This window comes from Babylonia areolata, chromosome 19 (genome assembly GCF_041734735.1).
Source record: "Babylonia areolata isolate BAREFJ2019XMU chromosome 19, ASM4173473v1, whole genome shotgun sequence".
Classification (NCBI taxonomy): domain Eukaryota; kingdom Metazoa; phylum Mollusca; class Gastropoda; order Neogastropoda; family Buccinidae; genus Babylonia; species Babylonia areolata.
The window spans coordinates 32,518,564-32,537,344 of record NC_134894.1 but is presented as its reverse complement, the minus strand read 5'-3'; the positions used below and the strand labels follow the sequence as shown (position 1 = coordinate 32,537,344).

The following is an 18,781-nucleotide window of genomic DNA, read 5'->3' as shown; positions in this document are numbered from 1 at the left end:
ACAGAAAAACAGGGAAGCAGACAGTCGGTGAAAGAAATCTATACAAGCAAAGAAAGTGAGAGAGAGTTAACTAAATGGTTTGTTTTAAAGCTGAACAACTTATCTAGTGAAGCACTATGAGGAATGAAATCTGGACAAGAGAGCGAGCGAGCGAGAGAGAGCGAGAGAGAGAGAGAGAATGTGTGGGCACAAACAGGAGTCAGATCTTGTGCCAAACAGTTTTGGGTGAAGGAAGAATGATGGATACACACACAGGCCAAGCATTCACCTTCACACACAGTCAAAGGAAATAACTTTCATTTTCATCCATATCTAAACTACAAAACAACAAACCCACTGAGAAAAAAATTCAATTCAAATTGTTTATTTTGTGATTTTCAAAATGATAGTAATACAATTGCTAAAATCACTCTAGCCATTGTAATGCGTATGCGATTCTTTTTTCTCTTTTTTTTTTCCTGATTTTTTCTTTTCTTTTTCCCACTTCCTCTTTCCCCCCTCCTTTTTCTTGGGTTACCTCTTGTTAAACAGGGAGGCTCTGTATCCCAAGCAGCCCGAGAAGCCAAGATTAACTAGTGTTACAAAAATAGGTCAGACACTTTATGTACAGAGCTAAGCTGTACCCAACGGTATACACACACACGCAAACCTTTCTGTCCAAGGTTTAGATTCCAAACAACATCTACGACTTGGTCTTGCTACAACAACTGTGGGCAAGACAGTGGAATAGTGTCCACAGACTGCACAACTCAAAAGGACCGAGTATCTCTCAGAAAGTCACCATTGAAGCTATCAGGACAGTTTCCAAACAAAGATGAACACTTCCAACATCCATTTTGTGCTGGACAGGATAAAACACTTTAAATAAGAATTTTTAAAAAATGGAGAAAAAAACTAGATACCAGCAGAAGAAGAACCAAAAAAGTGTTGTTCTATTGTTGCTTATAACGTATCTCAATGAGAACCAAAAACAACAACAACAAAAAAAAGAAGCTGCAAAAACCATGAAAGCTGAAAGAACTAAATAAGCTCAAAACAAGAAAAGAGCTTCAGAAAAAAAACAATCAACATATATAATTCTTTTTATAAAAAACAACAAAAAAACAATACAGAATCCTTGAATGACAGCATAGAAACACAAGAAGAAAGTGAAGCAACACACAAACACCAGCTCAGATTATGGACCCTCTGCATTGATATAGCCTTCATACAGAGCATGGGACACTTTGCTGACAGAAAGCCAGGGGCAGGCAGATACAGCTGCGATGGCTGGTAAGAAGAGCAACCCAAATGACTACTACTGTTCTCAGAACAGTAACCCCTCCGAACAGCGCTGTACGTTGAGACCAATGCTCCAGTCTTGACATGAAGGAGGAGGGGTGGGGGTTGGGGGAGCTGGGGGGGGGGGGGATGGGGATGGGGAGGAGGGCAGACTTCATCTTGGGCCAAACAAGACCAAAGTTCAAAGCAAAAACAAGGGATCAACAAGAGATAAACTCATCTGTGTATATACAAAACATACTGTTACAGCATCCCCATGTGTACAATCACAATGTCAGAGCATCAATAATTTATATCCTGGCAAACGTTTTCTACGGTAGCGGACATAGTGACATAAACTTGTACGACGCAATCATATGTGTTCCAAGACATGTAGAGTAAGATCAATGCTCCATAATGTACTTCTATTCTTCAGGACATGTTTTGAAAGAAACTGGGTTTGACACGTAATGCACTCAACAGAAGCACATACATAACATCCACAAGAACGAAGAAACATTTGTTGTAAAGCCCTCAACTTGGGCCAATCACAATAGCTCCAGTACCCAGGTGCTGGGTGGTATGTACATAGCCCACAGTCCCACTTTACGCAACTCAACCCACATGTCACAGAAGCCGCACAAACACCCTACAATCCACTCTTAAGGATCCTGGTCCTCAACAGCTGACAGGCCAGGACCCCCTCCCTCCCCCTCCCAATTCATCACCTCTGGCAGTGACACAGTCCAACAATGAGACATTGAAGATGAGGTTAGTCTGTAGACAGGTAGACTGGCAGAGCTTTTTTCCCCTCCCTCCCTTCCAAATGAAGCAGTTCACTGATGAAGGACGAAGGGAGAGGCGAACACACACAAACTGAAATGATTTTCACAGGACGAATAGCCAAAGGGATACACAAGGATTACTGACCAGCCGTGAAAAGGAAAGCTTCATGTACAGCAAATTTCCTGAGGTTAGTCATTTCATTCACACTATCATCTGGCAATGCACAACTTACCATCTAATGCCTTTATATACTGATTCCCCCTTTTATATAGATCATGTCTGTTAGGTAGGTGATAGACATATTTGTCATTTATCAACTCAAAATACAGGACAAGTTTCACATAAGACAGGTTTATACTTACACACAGGTTTATGTACAATAGCATGGCTCTTGTTATACAACACACCTCTCCTGCCATATACTGTCCACACTCACACCTGCATCATCCATCTCCACAGCACATTCTTTCCTGTACAACTTAAAATCACTGTATAAAAAAAGACTTCACAGCTACCCTGCATTCACGTGCAATGAGCACACCACACACAATGCACATTCTCAAGATTCAGAAGATGTTGTAACCTAATCATATGCAAGCACACAAGCCACAGTCACTCTACAATCACAACCCACTCTCTCTCACCAGTCGGCCAAGCATCTCACTCTCTTCCCTCTCAGTCACTCTCCAAGTTGTCTCTCTCACTTCGCACTGGTCTCTAGATCTCTCTGAATGTCACAAGGTCCCTCTCTCTCCACTCCAGTCATTTCTGTTTAACTTGACAGAACACCAATAAAGAAGCAGCTAAGATCACTGGGGGACACAGAATCTTTGTCATCCTCCTCCGACAACGGTTGACATCTACTGCAGGACAGTAGGTTGATGGCAGTTGCAGAACTCTGCAGTCACCCCAGCTTTTAACCAGAACCTCTGGCTTGTAGTTGCAGAAGGAAAACAATACATGACATCAAGAATCAACCAAAGTTCAAACAGCCTAGTTGTGCTTTGTGCTATTTGCAAAGCATCTTCTGTTTCCGAAGTCTATCACTAGCATCACTGTCACAGGGAAGCAAATAATACAAAGTATGACTGTACAATGTGCTCTGTCACCTTTGGTGCTTTTTATTTATTTTTTAATATATAACTTTCCCCAATACCACAGGCTGTGTCACCAACATAACACTTTACCAGAACAGGAGTTTACAGAAAACTAACTCCATACTACAAGTCAACAAGAGTGAGTTGTTTTGTTTTTTTTAATCAGTTTCATGGAACCCACACATGTGTTGAGCAAATGGTGTTGCTGACAACTAGCCCACCTTTGAGGACAGGTGTTGAACAGGGGTCTCCCCCCAAATACAGAACCAACAGGGCGTGAGGGCAAGGTGTCAGTCCTGCCTGCTGCCTCGACACGGCCACGCCCAACACTCCCTGCTGTGTGGGTGGGTGAGGAGAAGGAAAGTCCACAGGTCCCTGCTGTGCTGACAGTGAGGAAGGAACCGGCTGGTGTGGCCTGTTTTGCTGCCCATTAGATTGTGTCCTGTATGTACCACAGTCCAGTACCCCGTGCTGTCCTCAAGTGCAGTGGACTCTTTTCTGCCTCGCCTCCATCCACCAACTCCTTCCCTCCCGCCCCTCCCACCCTTGGCTAAGCTCACAAGTGTTCACCAGCACAAGCTGTTGTTAGCACAAGGCAGGAGGGGGGGAAAGTAGCATCTGTTCACCATGGACACTTCTCCACCTTCACTCCTACTGTTCATAACTAACAAAGTCATTCTGTCAGGGTACGGTCACATAGTGTCACCTTCAAACAACTGGTTCCACACATCAAAGAGGTGGAAAAATACAACATTTTCATTCACGGAGATGCTTACCCAAACTTAAAAGAATCTTTATATGTCAATATAGACTGGAGAGTGGTCACCCCCCCAAAAAAAAGAAAACCAACAGAAAACAAAACACCACATATGAAGGGATCACAGCATTTCTCTGCCTGGGACATTCTGTCCACAATCAGTGTCCCTCCTTGTCTGCCTGAGACAAGGCCACGGCAGCAATCAACTACAGTGCGACACTGTCTTCACACCTGCCCCACGCAGAATGGCACAGGTATGGAAGAGGAAGATGGAGGCTGTACAGGTGAGTTGACCTCAGGTCTGCTACCCACTGTCAGCGGCACCATAATCGTAAGCAACTTGCAGAAAGCAAGCAGCAGCATAGCTTGTTAGGTATGTCTGTCTTCTGTAAGTTAGCATGATTCCTGTTGTTTCTCTTTCTGGCCTGGCTGCGAAGTTTCTTCTCCAAGCCCGTCCGATATCACCCTGCCTTCCCTTCTGTTCAGTTCCTTCTCAGCTGTCCCCATCATGGCCGGGAAGAAGCAGTCATGTCTGAATTTGGCTGGCTTCATTTCTTGTCATCAGGATCCAGTTCTCGCAACACTGCGATGGAATCCTTCACAGCATGGTAAATGATGTTCTTCACCTGCACAACCAGATCCAATTACAACAATGATTGTCACGCTGATCAATGTCCGCACAGTTATTCATTATGATAAATGTCCATAGTTATTCATTTTCAATTATTAATACAGAGAAAAATCCAGTAACTGACCTATTTATCAAATAATGTCACCACAAAAAAAAGCTATCTGCATAATATACAAGCTTTGCAACTGTGCTACAACAGTTAAACTGTTACAGTAAAATGTTTCCAACTGTTGCCAGTTTTTAGAATAAAAGAAAGCAACTATTCACCACAGTACAATCCTCACTAGCTATTCAAATTCCATCTCAGGCTCAAGAACTTCAGCTCAAAACAAGGTATTCCAAGCTGAGTGGGCAAGTAATCATCCTACATGGAAATGACAGTCCAATTTTCACTGCCAGTTGCTGACGTGCTTGCAGCATTATCACATGTGTCCTTTGCCCTGGGAGTCATCTATATATGTAACAAGTCTGGCAGCAGAGCTAGATGGTCTGATTCATTAACACCCATTCTTTACTGGCCTGTCTAGACACCTGCACTCTCTTTCACAGGTTCAGTGTTGATGACAGATTATCATAAACTCCCACCAGTCAGGCTGTGCCATAATTGATAGGTTAATGTTTTTATGACACCTTAGAAAAAAAGTCGTCTTACCTATACAATTCAGCCCACAACTCTGAAATTCTACCCCACCTGTTACACTTATTTTGCTGACAGGTGGAATGAAGCCAAAAGGCAGAAAGCAACACCTGTTTTGTTGTATGTGGACTATCAGACAGACAAGGTGTAATGAAGCCATGGCAGAAAGCAACACTTGTTTTGTTTATGTGGACTATCAGACAGACAAAGTGTAATGAAGCCATGGCAGAAAGCAACACTTGTTTTGTTGTATGTGGACTATCAGACAGACAAAGTGTAATGAAACCATGGCAGAAAGCAACACCTGTTTTGTTGTATGTGGGTGGACAGACAGACAGGTGGAATGAAGCCAAAAGGCAAAAAACAACTTGCTTTGCTGTAAGTGGATGGAGAGACAGACGGACAGACAAAGAGTAATGAAGCCAAAAGGCAAAAAACAACACTTGTTTTGCTGTAAGTGGATGGTGAGAAAGACATGACAAAGTGTAATGAAACCAAAAGGCAGAAAACAACACTTGTTTTGCAGTATGTGGATGGGAAGACAGACAGAAAAAAAAGGCAGAAAGCAGTCACCTGCAGCTTGTCCTCATGGTTGGAGTGTGTGTTGGACAGCTGGCGGAACTCCTGGGTCAGGCGGAAGCAGTGGTTGATGTGTTCAGGGGACACAAAGTCCTCTGCCACTTTGATGCAGCTGTGCAGGTTCCTCACCTGGACACACGATGACAGGTCAGTTAGTCTGTCTCCACTTCAAAAACAACTTAGTTGTATCCATCAGGTAGTATTTCTTTCTCCCACTGAAAGAGAGAGGATGGAGGGAGGGAGAGAGGGAGTAGAGAGAGAGAAACAGACATCACCTTGGGTTGGGGAGGCTAGGGGTCATGGGAAGAAGGAAAGGCAGTGTGTTCATGTTTTTCGTATTGTGTACGTTAAACCAAAAAAAAAAAGAAAAAAGGAAAAAAAGGATATCTGAAATGGTAAACCAGCCAGTAGAAAAAGTAAACACAGAAGATACAACCTACAAATGGAGGAAGAAAAAAAAGAAAAGGAAGATGAAACACTATGCTCAGATTTCACAAGCAAAGCATATCACTTCCCTGTGTACATGCCTTGAAATAACAAAGACGACAATAATTAAGAAAAAAAACTATAGCAACAACAACATAAACCCTCTCTGCTTTCAACTAACAAGTGCTTCAATAGCAAGGCAAGAGCCCCGTAACCTTTGCTGCAGGGACAACAAGGAGTCTCTCTTCAGAGAACTGGGCTAAAGTGACAATGGGCCCACACTGCTGTGACCCTGGCTTCCTTGCTGAGAGGAAAGGACCCAGACAGGCCAGGCCGGGAAGGAAGGAAGGGAGCAGGGCACTGTGTCCTGGCTTCCATTATCTCCAGCTATCTCCTTCCCTTCCCCGTGTCAGCTGACACTCAGGCTTTTGTCACCAGGCGTCTCTCTCTCTCTCTCACACACACCCACCATCTGCCCTCTTGTGTGTGTGTGTGTGGCCACCTACTGCTTGGCTCTTTCTGTCATTCTCTCTCTCCTTCCTACCCTGCCATCTGCCCAGCTGTGAAATCATTTGCCACACCCCATCTCTCCCCCACTGTGTGGATTGAAAAGGGGGAAATAATTATTTCTATTTATAGTTCATGACGTAGGTCTCTATGGTTCTGTCCATATCCCTTCAACACTGATATCAGCTTCTTTTTATGTTTCTCCTTCTTCTTCTTTTAAATATCCTTTTTGCCCTTCCCTTTGCAGGCATCACATCAATGAAAAAAATAGGATTACAGATCAATATGTTGTGCAGAGAATGCAGGAAGACAAGGACTGTTCTCATTGTGCTTTGCCTCCATTCAATTGCTGCCAAGTAGTCCAGCTGGCAAGCTCACAGTACTCAGCAAGTTATGACAGAGTCCCTTCCACCCTCTGCTGAGCCCTACATCACTCCCACACAACAAAGGCCAGTTATGTCATTACCATTTCCACTCTCCCATTGTGCTCCTCCATTGTCTGACCCTCCTCCCCACACCCCCTCCCTCCCTGACACACCAGGCCATTAGCAGGGAACCTGCCATGCTGCAGACAAAACACCCTTTGCCAGAGATAGCTGGCCTTTGAATGACTGACAGGAGACTGACTGCCTTGGTGGAACAGAGGAGCAAGAAGACAGTACAGGGGTTTGCTTTGTTATCTAAATGGACATTTTTCCTTTTGTGCTGCCACGCTCCCGTGTCTAAAGCTCCCGTGTTGCTGTGGATATGCCAGTGCTCACACTGATTGCACACAAACATAATCACCACTTGCCTATCAAGTACAGCCAAACTTAAAACCCAAACAAACAAATGAGTATGAAAGTTGTGTGCATGTATTGGAGTGTGCCCACAGCCAAGACAAAACAACAACATACAAACACACACAAAAACACCTATAAAAAAACCCAAAAAGGGAAATCATTTGATTTAAAAAGGCAGTTATGTTAACCTATACAGTTCAACAGTAATACAAAGAACTATCCTACGAACATGTAAAACAACTATGGGGATATAAAAAATGAACAAAACCTCCTCCTACCTGATGAGGAGCCCCAGCAGGGATGAAGATGGCGTCTCCCATACACTGCACAATAGTGTAGCCCTGCACGCCGTACTCCTTCAAGAGTCGGTCACGCAGCTCCTCATCCAGATACCAGCTCTGGTCATGGATGGAGTCATGGTCAGGTTCGATTATCTCGCCACGCTCCTTCGCCACCTGAGAGAGGGAAAAGTAATCTTACGTACAAAAATCTTCACATCTGTTCTTGTTCTCAGTCCAGTATTGCACAAAAGTTCTAAAGTTTTTATTACAAATGTGTTTCCATGACAAATGTATTAGAGACCATGTGGGAAGGGGGGAGGCGAAAAAAGTGCCAGGTTCATGGAAAAATCTGAGACTACTGACATTCAAATTTTTTTAACACATTTCTAGCACACAGAAAAGGAAACAAGGTGAGAGCCAGCTACATATTACTGACCTTGTTCAGAAAATCTCTGATTTTATCAGCATCATGGGCATCATAGATCTGCCAAAGAGCTCCAGGCAATTCATGCACCTCCCGAACCCGTCGTTTGGTAATGCTGTCACACCCGGCTTCATCTATGGCTCGGACAGCCGCTGCACACCAAAGAGGAATGAAAGGTTTGAATTTCTGTGCCTTCTTCACCATTTCATTATGAATAACATAAATAACAGCATCCATTCAATTTTCTCCAGACAATGCATTCATTTAAATAAACATTGTGTGAGTTTTGTTCAATACTAATTAGGGATATGTTCTCTTCTATTTCCTCTTTCAACAAACAGGGATACATTGGTAGATTCAAGATACCATGTTATTTCTTCTTCTGACACTGACAGAGAGAGATACAGTTGAAGATTCAAGACAAATTTTATTTCCTCTTCCAAAAAACAGAGATACAGCAGAAGACTGAAGATACAATTTCATTTCCTCCTCCAACAGACAGAGATACAGCAGAAGATTCAAGATAAACTGAATTCAATGCAATTTCCTGATGGGCGATTAACTATCCACGTCACCCACCTTCTTCATGCTCCTTCTGTCCAGCAGGTCCATCGGTGGCCACCCCAACATGCACCAACACATTGACAGCATCAGAGATGTCCAGGTGAAGGTTGGTGGTGCCCTCTTTGGGGAACCTGGCTGACCCATAGGCATTGTACATCTTGGGGCCCAGGTCTGGACGCACCAGGAAGTCCGGCAGACGAGACGCCAGGTTGAGTTTTCCATTCCGTCGTGTGTACTCTGGCAGTGGCAGTGCCTGCATTAGGTCGTTGAAGTGTGCTGGCAACAACTCTGAGAAGTCATCGCCTGGTGGCCAGTCTTTCAACTTGAGGAGCATGGGATCGTCATCTTCATCCAGCAGTCGATCTGACAGGGGCAAAAACAATGACACCATTTTACTTCAGTCTCCGGGTTTTTTTTGGTTTTTTTTTTTAACTGAATCAAAATTTAAAGAATAAAATATTATATGTAAACTTTCTTGTTTTACTGTGTGCAAGTAGGCTTTTAATGAGCACAGTTTTTCATTAAATGTTCATCAGCAACCTAAGCTGACATTACTGGATTTGAGACACCTATGCTGTGTCAATCTTTTATGTTTTTGTAACTGAACAAACTCTCATGCGAATCAAAAGGTCTTTCATGAGCTTATTTTGTTATTTGCTACTGCACACATGAGAGATCTCGGCAATATGAAGCCTGCACAGGTGCTGACCCGTAGTATTTGGGAAAAAAAATCCCTGAATCAGCTGGTGATGCATGAATTTGAACCCCAATATCCCATATGAAAGTATTAACACACCAACACTTTATGTTCAGGCTGTTCAAGGTTCAAAACCTTGCAGATTAAAGAAAGGATGGAATTAAAAATTTTTTACTCACTTTCAATGGATTCAAATCCTTCCCAGAAGTCGCTCATAGGATTTCCCACAATAACATTGCTATTACGGCAATTAATGAGGTCGTTTTCCTGATTTCCGAACTCCTTGTTGAACGTCTCAGGTTTCCACAGGTCCTTCTTCACCAGTTTGTGCACGCAAGACACCAGCACAGGCTGTCAACAACACACAAAGCAATTAATTTAACTGCACTAGTTGGGTCACGGTTAAGTATGTGTAATTAAAACATATTTTCAGTTTGGGCAAACCCACCACCATGAAAATTTGAACGAAAAACACTGGGAAGCACACTCATACTTTAATCCCTCTGCACCAAGACAATTTTTAAATGCTTGACAATAAAAAATAAACGGAAAGAAAAATACACACTTGATATCAACAACTGTTTCACTTTTATCTGAAATGCTTTTGTTTCTCTCGTCCTCAGCAGTGTTCAGTTGTGTTATCAAAGATTCAGATGTATGGGGCACATAGACAGTAACACTTCCAAAACAAAGCCACATCACTAACCTGCCCTCGTTTCCATTGCTCCTGGAAGATCTTCAGGTTGCCCTTGTGCCTGGGGTCATGGAGGCGCAGCAGGCGGCCATCACACAGCCAGGAGTGGGGCACGTCAGGGTACAGAACCGAGGTCTCCGTCAGGTTGTGAGCGATGATGGGCAGCTCCCGGTTCCACTGGCCCAGGCGGGGGATGTAGTGCAGGAACTTGAACGTCTGGTTGGGCTGGTCTAGATCCCGGCAGCTCTTCTCCACCACCGACTGGATGATGTCATCCAGGGTGTTGCCCGACGACTTGGGCTTGGACTTCTTCTCGTTCGGCACCTTCCCCTTACCCGCCGTCTTGGTGAGGAGCTCCCGGAGCGTGGAGCAGCCAGACTTCTTGTCCCCGTCCTCCCCAAACTCCTCCTCCGCCAGCTTCTCCAGCTTGGAGCGCTTGCTGGCTTTGTCCCCTCCGCCCAGAGCCACACTGGCCAGCAGGGCCAGCTTGTCCTGGTTGAACTCCTCCCCCTCCAGTCGCTCCTCTTCTGCCTGCAGGGCTGCAGCTGCTGCTGCCGCTGCCTTGCTACGCGATTTCTTGTTGCCCCCTTCCTCTCCGCCCAGCCCGTTCACCATCCTCTTCACCAGCTGCTGCACACACACACACAACCAGCTCTCCTTGTTAGATTGGAATTGTGGTCTGATTCTTTCTAAAGGAAAGTTCCTAGGTGTTGAGGAGCTGTATGTGAAAATATGATATTGAATGCAACAAAACACACACACACACGGAACACTTGTCGTCTCACAACAGAATTCTTTTGTAACATTTTTGTTGCTGTTGTTGGAAAAAAAAAAAAGAAGTTTTCTTTGAACAAAAAAGCCCCCCAAAAATGTATTCCACTGTGTATTTATGGCCAAGACCTTCCCCTTCCTAAACACCCGACAAACCCATTCTCTGCCTCTCTCTTTCAACATCTCCTCAGACATGCATTACGTCACACAGGTGGCAGATGTTGGCAGCGGGTTGTTAAAATCCAGGGAAGCCTAGTAGTGAAAGAAACACTGCAGCCAGAGCATGTGAGGGGATTGGAGGGGGGGGGGGGAGCAGCCTTCTTGGTGGATGCAGGAAGGAAAGGGATGGGGTGTGGGGAAAAAGGTGGAGGTGGAGAGAGGGTAAGAAAGGAGCACACAGGGAAGAGAAGAGAAGGAAAGGAAAGGAAAGGGAGAGGGAGGGGAGCTGAGAAGGATTGTTTTCTGAGGGCTCCTGGCAGGGTTCCCAGCCACAGATGCCACATGCCGGGCGGTAGTGCCAGCCAGCCAGGGCTTGGGAACAGGGGGGAGGAAAAACAGCAGCCCACTCATCTGGCCCCATGCCAGACCCATTCCATCAGGCTTAACTCTTAATTTCCACACTGTCTGGCAACAGAAACAAACACCACGCACAAACTCAACAACAACACTAAAAAACAACATTACACACGTACAGAAACAGAAGAAAAAAAAAGCCTTCACTCCTGCTGAGCTCTACCGCATTCCTGTGATATGCCTCACATAATAAAAGATAACATTCACTCATAAAAAAAAAATCTTATTTACCGTTCTGGAAACCCCACTTCAACCCCCTTCACATAAAAAAAAGGAGACGTTCCAGACTTGCCAGTTTTACAAGCGCTGAAAATGGCTGTGACCCAAACACTTCAGTGAAGGAAAGGCGTACCTCAGTTTTGACACTGAAGCTGCACCCAGCCAGCAATCCCCCACCCCCCATCTATCGCTTCCTCCTTCACTGCCTTGGGTGCGTGCCACAACATGGCCTAGTCTCTGTTGACTTGGGCAGGGCAGGCAAGGTGGTGGAAGGAAGGAAGCAAGCATCATTTCCCCCATCCCCATGCACCCTGCCCAGAGTTTTTCTTTCTGTCCTGGGGGCCCACACCCCCCCACCTGCTGCTTGCTATTATCAAGCTAAACCAACCACCGCTCTTCAAAGTCAGCATCAAAACACAGCCACAACTTCCCCCCCCCCACCCCCTTGCAGACACACCCACAACTTGACACAATGCCAGCTACCCTCTTACATCACTCTGAATGGGCAAGAAGGGGTGGGTGTTGGAAGATCATGAAGAAAGATAGAGGAGATGGAAGTAGACAACAAAAAAAACAAAAAAATTCACGGTGTTGGTTTACTTCTTCACAACCTGAAGACAGGACAGGACAGACTTACTGGGTTTGTGCCATTCTTGCCAGCCGGTTTGGAATCCTGTGTGTTCTGACTGCAGGGGCACTTGGCGGGGATGGACCATTTGCGTCGGATGTCATGGATCAGACGTCCAAGCTCCCACAGGGCTGCACACAGTTCAAACACACTGCCGTCATGCATCCACATGAAACCATACTTCTGGAACAGCCACACTATACTAGTATAATCTATATGAATGTGGGTGTACATGAATGTGTGTCAGATTTTCAGACTTTTTGAGAAAAAATACATTTCACTTTCTAAACACAGCCTAAGAAATTTCCGCCATTATGTAATTTTTTTTAAAAAGCTCCTGGGTACTTTAAATCATAACAGCAAACCAAAACAAGTTTCCAAACAATTCTAGGTCAGTTTTCCTCAGCATTTCGATAAGAAATGAGAGACTGGATGACAAGAGAGGAAGAAAAAAAGAAGAAGAAAATACTGACCATCACTGGGGATAATCTGTGTCAGCATCAGTTTTCTGGCATCATGGGCTTGACGGTTTGAGCTGCAGGTCAACCACTTGCAGTCTTCCTCCTCTGAAGGACAGAAACGAACAGTGATGTTACACCGTGTCATTATATTTTTCAATATCCTACCATACACGTTACACAATTTGACGAGCATGAACTGACACTGTACCAATGCTTGCTGACCCTCAGCTGAAAACCCGAACTCTTGACAGATTCTAATAAACTTCTAAAGGAATTTCTATCCAAAAGCATGCTTTCCACAATCAATGCTGGGAACAAACTTATCAACATACACACATCAGTGTCCAAACACACCTCCACCACAACCATCAAGTGAGGACTACACACACACACACACCTTCCCCCTCTGACGCCTTGATCTTGGCCTTGTAGCAGTCCAGGCAGACCACAAAGCCACACTTGTGACACACCCAGTGCATGTTGAACAGCGTCGTGTCACAGACGTCACACATCTCCCTCACTCCTGTCACTGCCCGCTTCCACACAATGGGAGCTGAAAGGAAGCAATACAGGATTTTACTTATCATATCATGAAGATAAACAAATCATCTATCACACAACTCAAAGTCTTCATTTTTTAAACATTTACCATGAACTGAAAATATAAGTAAACAAACACATACTGGATGATGTGGGATGGCAGGAGACAGATGAGGCAGAGAGTGAGTAAGGGTGTGAAAGAGATATAGAGAGGGTGAGAGAGAAGAGCGACAGTATGGGTGAGAGAGAGAGGGTGAGGATAAAAGAGTGAAAAAGAGGAGGGGAGGGGAAGGAGGCAGGGACCACCAGACAGATATACATCTGAGAGAGACAGACAGACAGACAGAGCAGAGTCAACAACTGAAACTGACTTACGATCAGTGCCAGAGAGGGACTTGGCCTCTTTTTCCTGTTCCACCAGCTCGCAGAATTTGTCCCCAACTTTGGACAGGATGAACTTGCCCATCTCCTCATCCAGTGCTGGTTCATCGACTGTCAAGACAGACAGACACCTCTCAGCTGCCTGCCACTGCCTAGTCTTCGTCTTCAACATGTGCTCTTTCATTCAGGTGTCTTCTTCTTCTTCAACACATGCTCTTTCATTCACTTTCACCTCTCAGCTGCCACTCCCTTATCTTCACAGTCTTTGTCTTCAGTCTTCAACACGTGCTCTTTCATTCACTTTCAACAAATCAAAATTGTTCACATTTAAGAGTCATGGCATATTGAATTCTGGGTAGAGCTCGGGAAGAAACAAAAGCAAAAAATGCCCAACAAAACCTCTAATAAAATGTCAGAAAAAACACACACAAAAAAATAATGTTTGATGAGAATTTCAATCTACAACCTTCCTCCTATCATGGTACCTGACCCTGGTTCTAATCCCAACAAAATATTATTTGCCATGACCAAAATAACAGGCACAGACAGATATGAAGCAAGTACAGACTGTCAGGTTTGACAAGTCTTATTCTGGAGCTCAGCTTTTCAAAGACCTTACATGATTATCAGTTTACAACTGAACAACCGTGCCACAAGATGAGACAAACAACAAAACTACACAGCAAAGGCAAAAACAGAAAATGGTGCAGGTTCAATACTTACTGGGATACCTTGGCAGCCAAGGTTCAATATCGTCAGGATCAGCATCCGACAATTCAGAGAAGCCAGCATTGGTCACTGCTCCTTTGGCACTGTACTTCAATCTGAGATGTCAAACAGAAATACTTTTGCAATGTTCATTACCAAAAAACCCCCAAAACACAACAAAAACATAAGCTTGTTCAGATCATCTTAAAAACAAAACAAAACAAACAACCCCCTCCCCCCACCCCCCCACCAAAAAAAACCCAAACCCTTAAGGAAATGCAGCAGGATATTTTAAGCAAGATAGGCAAAAATAAAAACAAAAAAAAATCATGACTGTCATTACCCTGCAACTAAGAAAACGCGCGCCATTTATACCATCCTTTTCACAGAATCAAAACGACCGCTGACCTGCGAAAAGCGTAGAATCTGCAGAAAATGTTGGGTATCTTCTTGCTGCGCTGGTTGGGGGTCATCTTGCACTCACGACACTTTGACAGCTTGGGTGTGACCTCACTGCAAGGGCCGTTCTGCAAGAAGGGGGCACCCGTCCTCTTCAGAGTGGCCACAGAGCACTTCAGCAAGGGCTCGTTGAACGAGGAACCTAAACCAAAACCACACACTCCACTGTCAAACAACTGACCCAACAGGCCAAAGGTAAATAAGAACAAGTACAGTGTATAGTTAAAATTGCTAACATTTACCTATGAAGTAACAGGAGTTTGTTAAAAGCCAATGACAGAGAGTTACACGACAGGCTGATTCTGTTCACCAAGGTAGGTTAGCCCAATGGCTGTTGAAAACCTTTTTAAAAGCCAAATATACACACACACAAGCATGTATGCTGCTGACAGTGAGTTTAAGTACTGGCTGATTTTATTCAAACCGGTAGGTCAGCCCAATGGCTATCGAAAACCTTTCAGACAGCACCCTCGACAAGGGAACAAAACAAGTCACCTTGCTTTCCATTCCTGCTGGCCATGTCCTTTGGTACCTCCTTGCTGCGCCGGGTCTTCTTCTTGTCTTTGGGGTTTCCGGCAGCTTCCGGTGAGGAACTTTTCTCCTCATCCCGACTGCCAGAACCTTGGGACGTGGGCGGGGAGGGGGGTACGCTGCTGTCGCCAGACTGCTTGGAGTTTTTGTTGGGTTTCTCCTCTTTCTTACTACTACTACTGCCACCACTGGCTGAAGAGGATGCAGGAGCAGGGGACCTTCTGGGCGTGGAGGATGGGGATGGAGACACAGAACGGGTCTCCGGTGGGGACGGCTGACAAAAAAAACAATATTACATCATCATTATTATTTTTAAAAAATGTTTAGTACATCTGATAACAAGGGAGAGGTATAAAGTTTACAAACAAAATCTTGAGATCGGAAAAATATTACTATGTGCTTCACACAACAGTCATGATCATGAAATTCAATACTTTGAAATATTCACCAACCACTTTAAAATGTAACCTTCACCTACCACTTCAAAATCAACATGTATAGACTAAAGGACCAGGGATCAGTCAGATTTCATACCATATGATTATTCAAGGTGCTACATCACTCCAAACTATGCATGTTTTGTATTTATACATTTTGTGTGTGCATACTTCAGGTAAGACTGACACAAACAACAGAAGACTTAAGTTCTGAGGCACGACTTAAAAGAAGTGACCCTTCAAGAACGATACTACAAAACAAATCTTCGACTTAAGAAGATTCTATCTCATCCTCCATCTATACTTATCAACAAAGCAGACTTCTTCAATTCCTTTAAAGTGCAAGTTCTCTCTCTGAACATTGTAATCTTAATAAACAAACAGGACCACATAGAAAAATAGAAGTGTGGGTCAGCCAAGTCCGTACTCTCATCTGAGTGGGTCTTACCTTTTCTTTCACCCTGGAATTGTCCTTATCGTTCTTTGTTCGCTTGTTGGAGGCCTTTTTGCTGCGTGCGCTGCTGGGTGTTCCACTCGGCTGTGATGGCTGGACAGGGGAGGGGGCCTTTTCTTCAGTCTTGGCTTTCTTGGCTGAACCAGTCTTTTTCTGTTTTGAACGTTTCTTTGTGCTGGTTACAGTCTGAAAAGAAACAAGTACAAATACTTTTTTTTTTTTTTTTTTTTTGCGTGTCATTTCAAGTGAGGAACAGAAGCGCAAGAGAATGGGGAGATTGTGTGAGTATGTGTGTGTGAGATGGAGGGTGGGGTGCATTTATTCTTTAAATGCAGAACTTCTTATGATTCCATTCCAATTTGAACTGTTCATTGCTGACAAATGCTGTTGGTGTCAAGACATATCAAACTTCAAAGATGAAAGTTGCAAACACATACTTATACAAAACAAAAAGTAAAAAGTAATCAGATGAAAACAAAAAACACCACCACCAAAACAAACAAAAACCCCCACACAAAACAACAACAACAAAAATCAAGAAACCAAGTCACAGAATCAGAAACACATTGTGTCAAAGGACAACCACTGAGAATAATTAACAGAGGTGTGTACCTGAGCTGTACTTGTATACTGCAAATGTTTGGGTTTTTTTGTTTATTAACTTGAAAAACACAACAACAAAAATTTAAAAAAAAACACCAAAAAACAAAACAAAAAAAAACCCATACAGTGCGAGGAAGGCATTCAGCTTTGTCAAAACATAAGAGTACAGAGCCCAGCCTAGACAAAACAAACCCATTTAACGATTTTCTGACAAAAAGCCATATCAATAACATTTGCTCATAAAAAGTGGGAATGCATATAGTTGGGGTTTTTTTTGTGCGTGTGTTTAAAAATTTTTTTTTTTTTTTAGCACAACTTCATGTGGCAAAAGTCAATGACCCAGGCAGACATCAACAGATGGGCAACTGTTGAGGGTCTTATCACAACTGACAGGTGTCAAGGGAGGAGGGGAGGAGTGGTAGGGGGATGGGAATGCAGGGACCTGGGCCAATGCCAAATGGAAAGCCATGTTTTGTCAAGTTAGGAGCACACAGGCATTCCTGCACAAGTCCCTTTTGTTGCTGGAAGGAAACTTTTCACATCTCTTCAAACAGGTTGAGGAGCACCCTTTATGCTGCTTGCTACCCCCCATAACCCTCCCAGTCCTCCCACAGCAAAACAAAAACAAAAAATTCCAATCCAACCAAACACAAAATCCTGACCCTAAAATGCTAACAGCTTCATTTGAAATTGAATTGACAGCTTGTGGACACAAATAGATCAAGTGAGAATCATGATTGTGGAGTGCCTCACAATTAAACCATAAAAAGAAGGAATAATCTCAAGGCAGGTATTTAAGCTAAGTTCTCTACTGCATATCTGCAAAGCAAATGTGCTCATGTGATCATCATGTGATTCAGTGAGAGAGACCCAAGAGTTACTATCACCTCACCTCCCTGTAGCATACAGCGATTAAAAAAACAAACACATGCTGCTATGCATGTGTAAACAGCTGCCATTTTATGAACTTTTTTCAGTGTATGTGTATCAATGTTTGAAACTTTTTCCCCGGTCCATATTTTGCTTGAGTTCAATTTTGTGAGGACAGCTGAATAAGACTAAGAGTCAAAAAACCATATTCGTGAATTATGGAACACCCACTAACTAAAGGTTTAACACCATTAACTCCATTGTAATCCATTAGTCTTACAATCTTACCAAGACAAGGTGCTCCACCAATGAAGGTGCAGCAACAAACAAGATTCTTAAAAAATCAAAGTGCTAAAAAGATGCATTTTTTTCCCCCATTCTGATCCTGTCCTACATAAAGTGGTTTGTCAATCTGAATGTCATGAATGAATCTGTCTCAGTATCCGATTCACCTTTCTCAACCACTGGAACAGCTACTATTGTAAGCACAGGCTGCGACTCATTGACTCTTGTTATAAAATAAAAATCACCCAGCATCAAGCAAGCAAGCCAGTTTTTTTGTGGGTTTTTGTTTTACTCAAGAAAATGATTTGGAAGAAAAACATATAAATTGCTGTTTAACTTCAATGCACTGATGGCGTGAGTAGAATATGCAGGGGGTGTTCACACAACTTGCACTCTCATGCTTATGTCAGCATGTCATGAGACCCCACACAATTCTTTTATTTCAGCACCTGAATCACCACATGTTTTGTGTATCCTGTCACCCTGACATCATCCCAGTTCACCCATCACTAAATTGGTGCACATACGCAAAAACACATTCTAATGATTTTTCTATTCAGCTTATGTAGCAATTTTTTTCCACTTCTCTTACTATTAGGCTGGTTGAACTCCATCATGCCAGACTGGCAAAGCTTAATTAATCCACACCAATCAACTGTTTTGCTGATGAGTCACTTCTGTGAATACACTCATGAAGCCATGTCCCCAAGACTGGTTGAGAATTACTAGTGTTCTCTGA

At 43.6% G+C, this 18,781-nt stretch overlaps 1 protein-coding gene across 3 annotated transcripts in view; it reads right to left on the bottom strand.

Moving 5' to 3' along the window:
• Positions 1 to 348: 348 nt before the first annotated feature.
• Positions 349 to 18,781, bottom strand: part of LOC143293640 (uncharacterized) — a 115,871-nt gene continuing 97,438 nt past the window's right edge. For 2 of the 3 annotated variants that reach the window (XM_076604747.1, XM_076604749.1), the window contains 15 exons: positions 16,279 to 16,470; positions 15,358 to 15,667; positions 14,812 to 15,004; positions 14,419 to 14,519; positions 13,690 to 13,806; positions 13,172 to 13,327; positions 12,787 to 12,879; positions 12,323 to 12,444; positions 10,135 to 10,752; positions 9,608 to 9,779; positions 8,747 to 9,094; positions 8,180 to 8,319; positions 7,741 to 7,917; positions 5,742 to 5,876; positions 349 to 4,526 (listed from right to left, as the gene is read on the bottom strand). In XM_076604747.1, coding sequence (XP_076460862.1) covers positions 4,449 to 4,526; positions 5,742 to 5,876; positions 7,741 to 7,917; positions 8,180 to 8,319; positions 8,747 to 9,094; positions 9,608 to 9,779; positions 10,135 to 10,752; positions 12,323 to 12,444; positions 12,787 to 12,879; positions 13,172 to 13,327; positions 13,690 to 13,806; positions 14,419 to 14,519; positions 14,812 to 15,004; positions 15,358 to 15,667; positions 16,279 to 16,470 — 2,952 coding nt within the window. In that variant the 3' untranslated portion in view covers positions 349 to 4,448. The remainder of the gene's footprint in view (positions 4,527 to 5,741; positions 5,877 to 7,740; positions 7,918 to 8,179; positions 8,320 to 8,746; positions 9,095 to 9,607; positions 9,780 to 10,134; positions 10,753 to 12,322; positions 12,445 to 12,786; positions 12,880 to 13,171; positions 13,328 to 13,689; positions 13,807 to 14,418; positions 14,520 to 14,811; positions 15,005 to 15,357; positions 15,668 to 16,278; positions 16,471 to 18,781) is intronic. The other variant, XM_076604748.1, reaches the window with a different exon arrangement.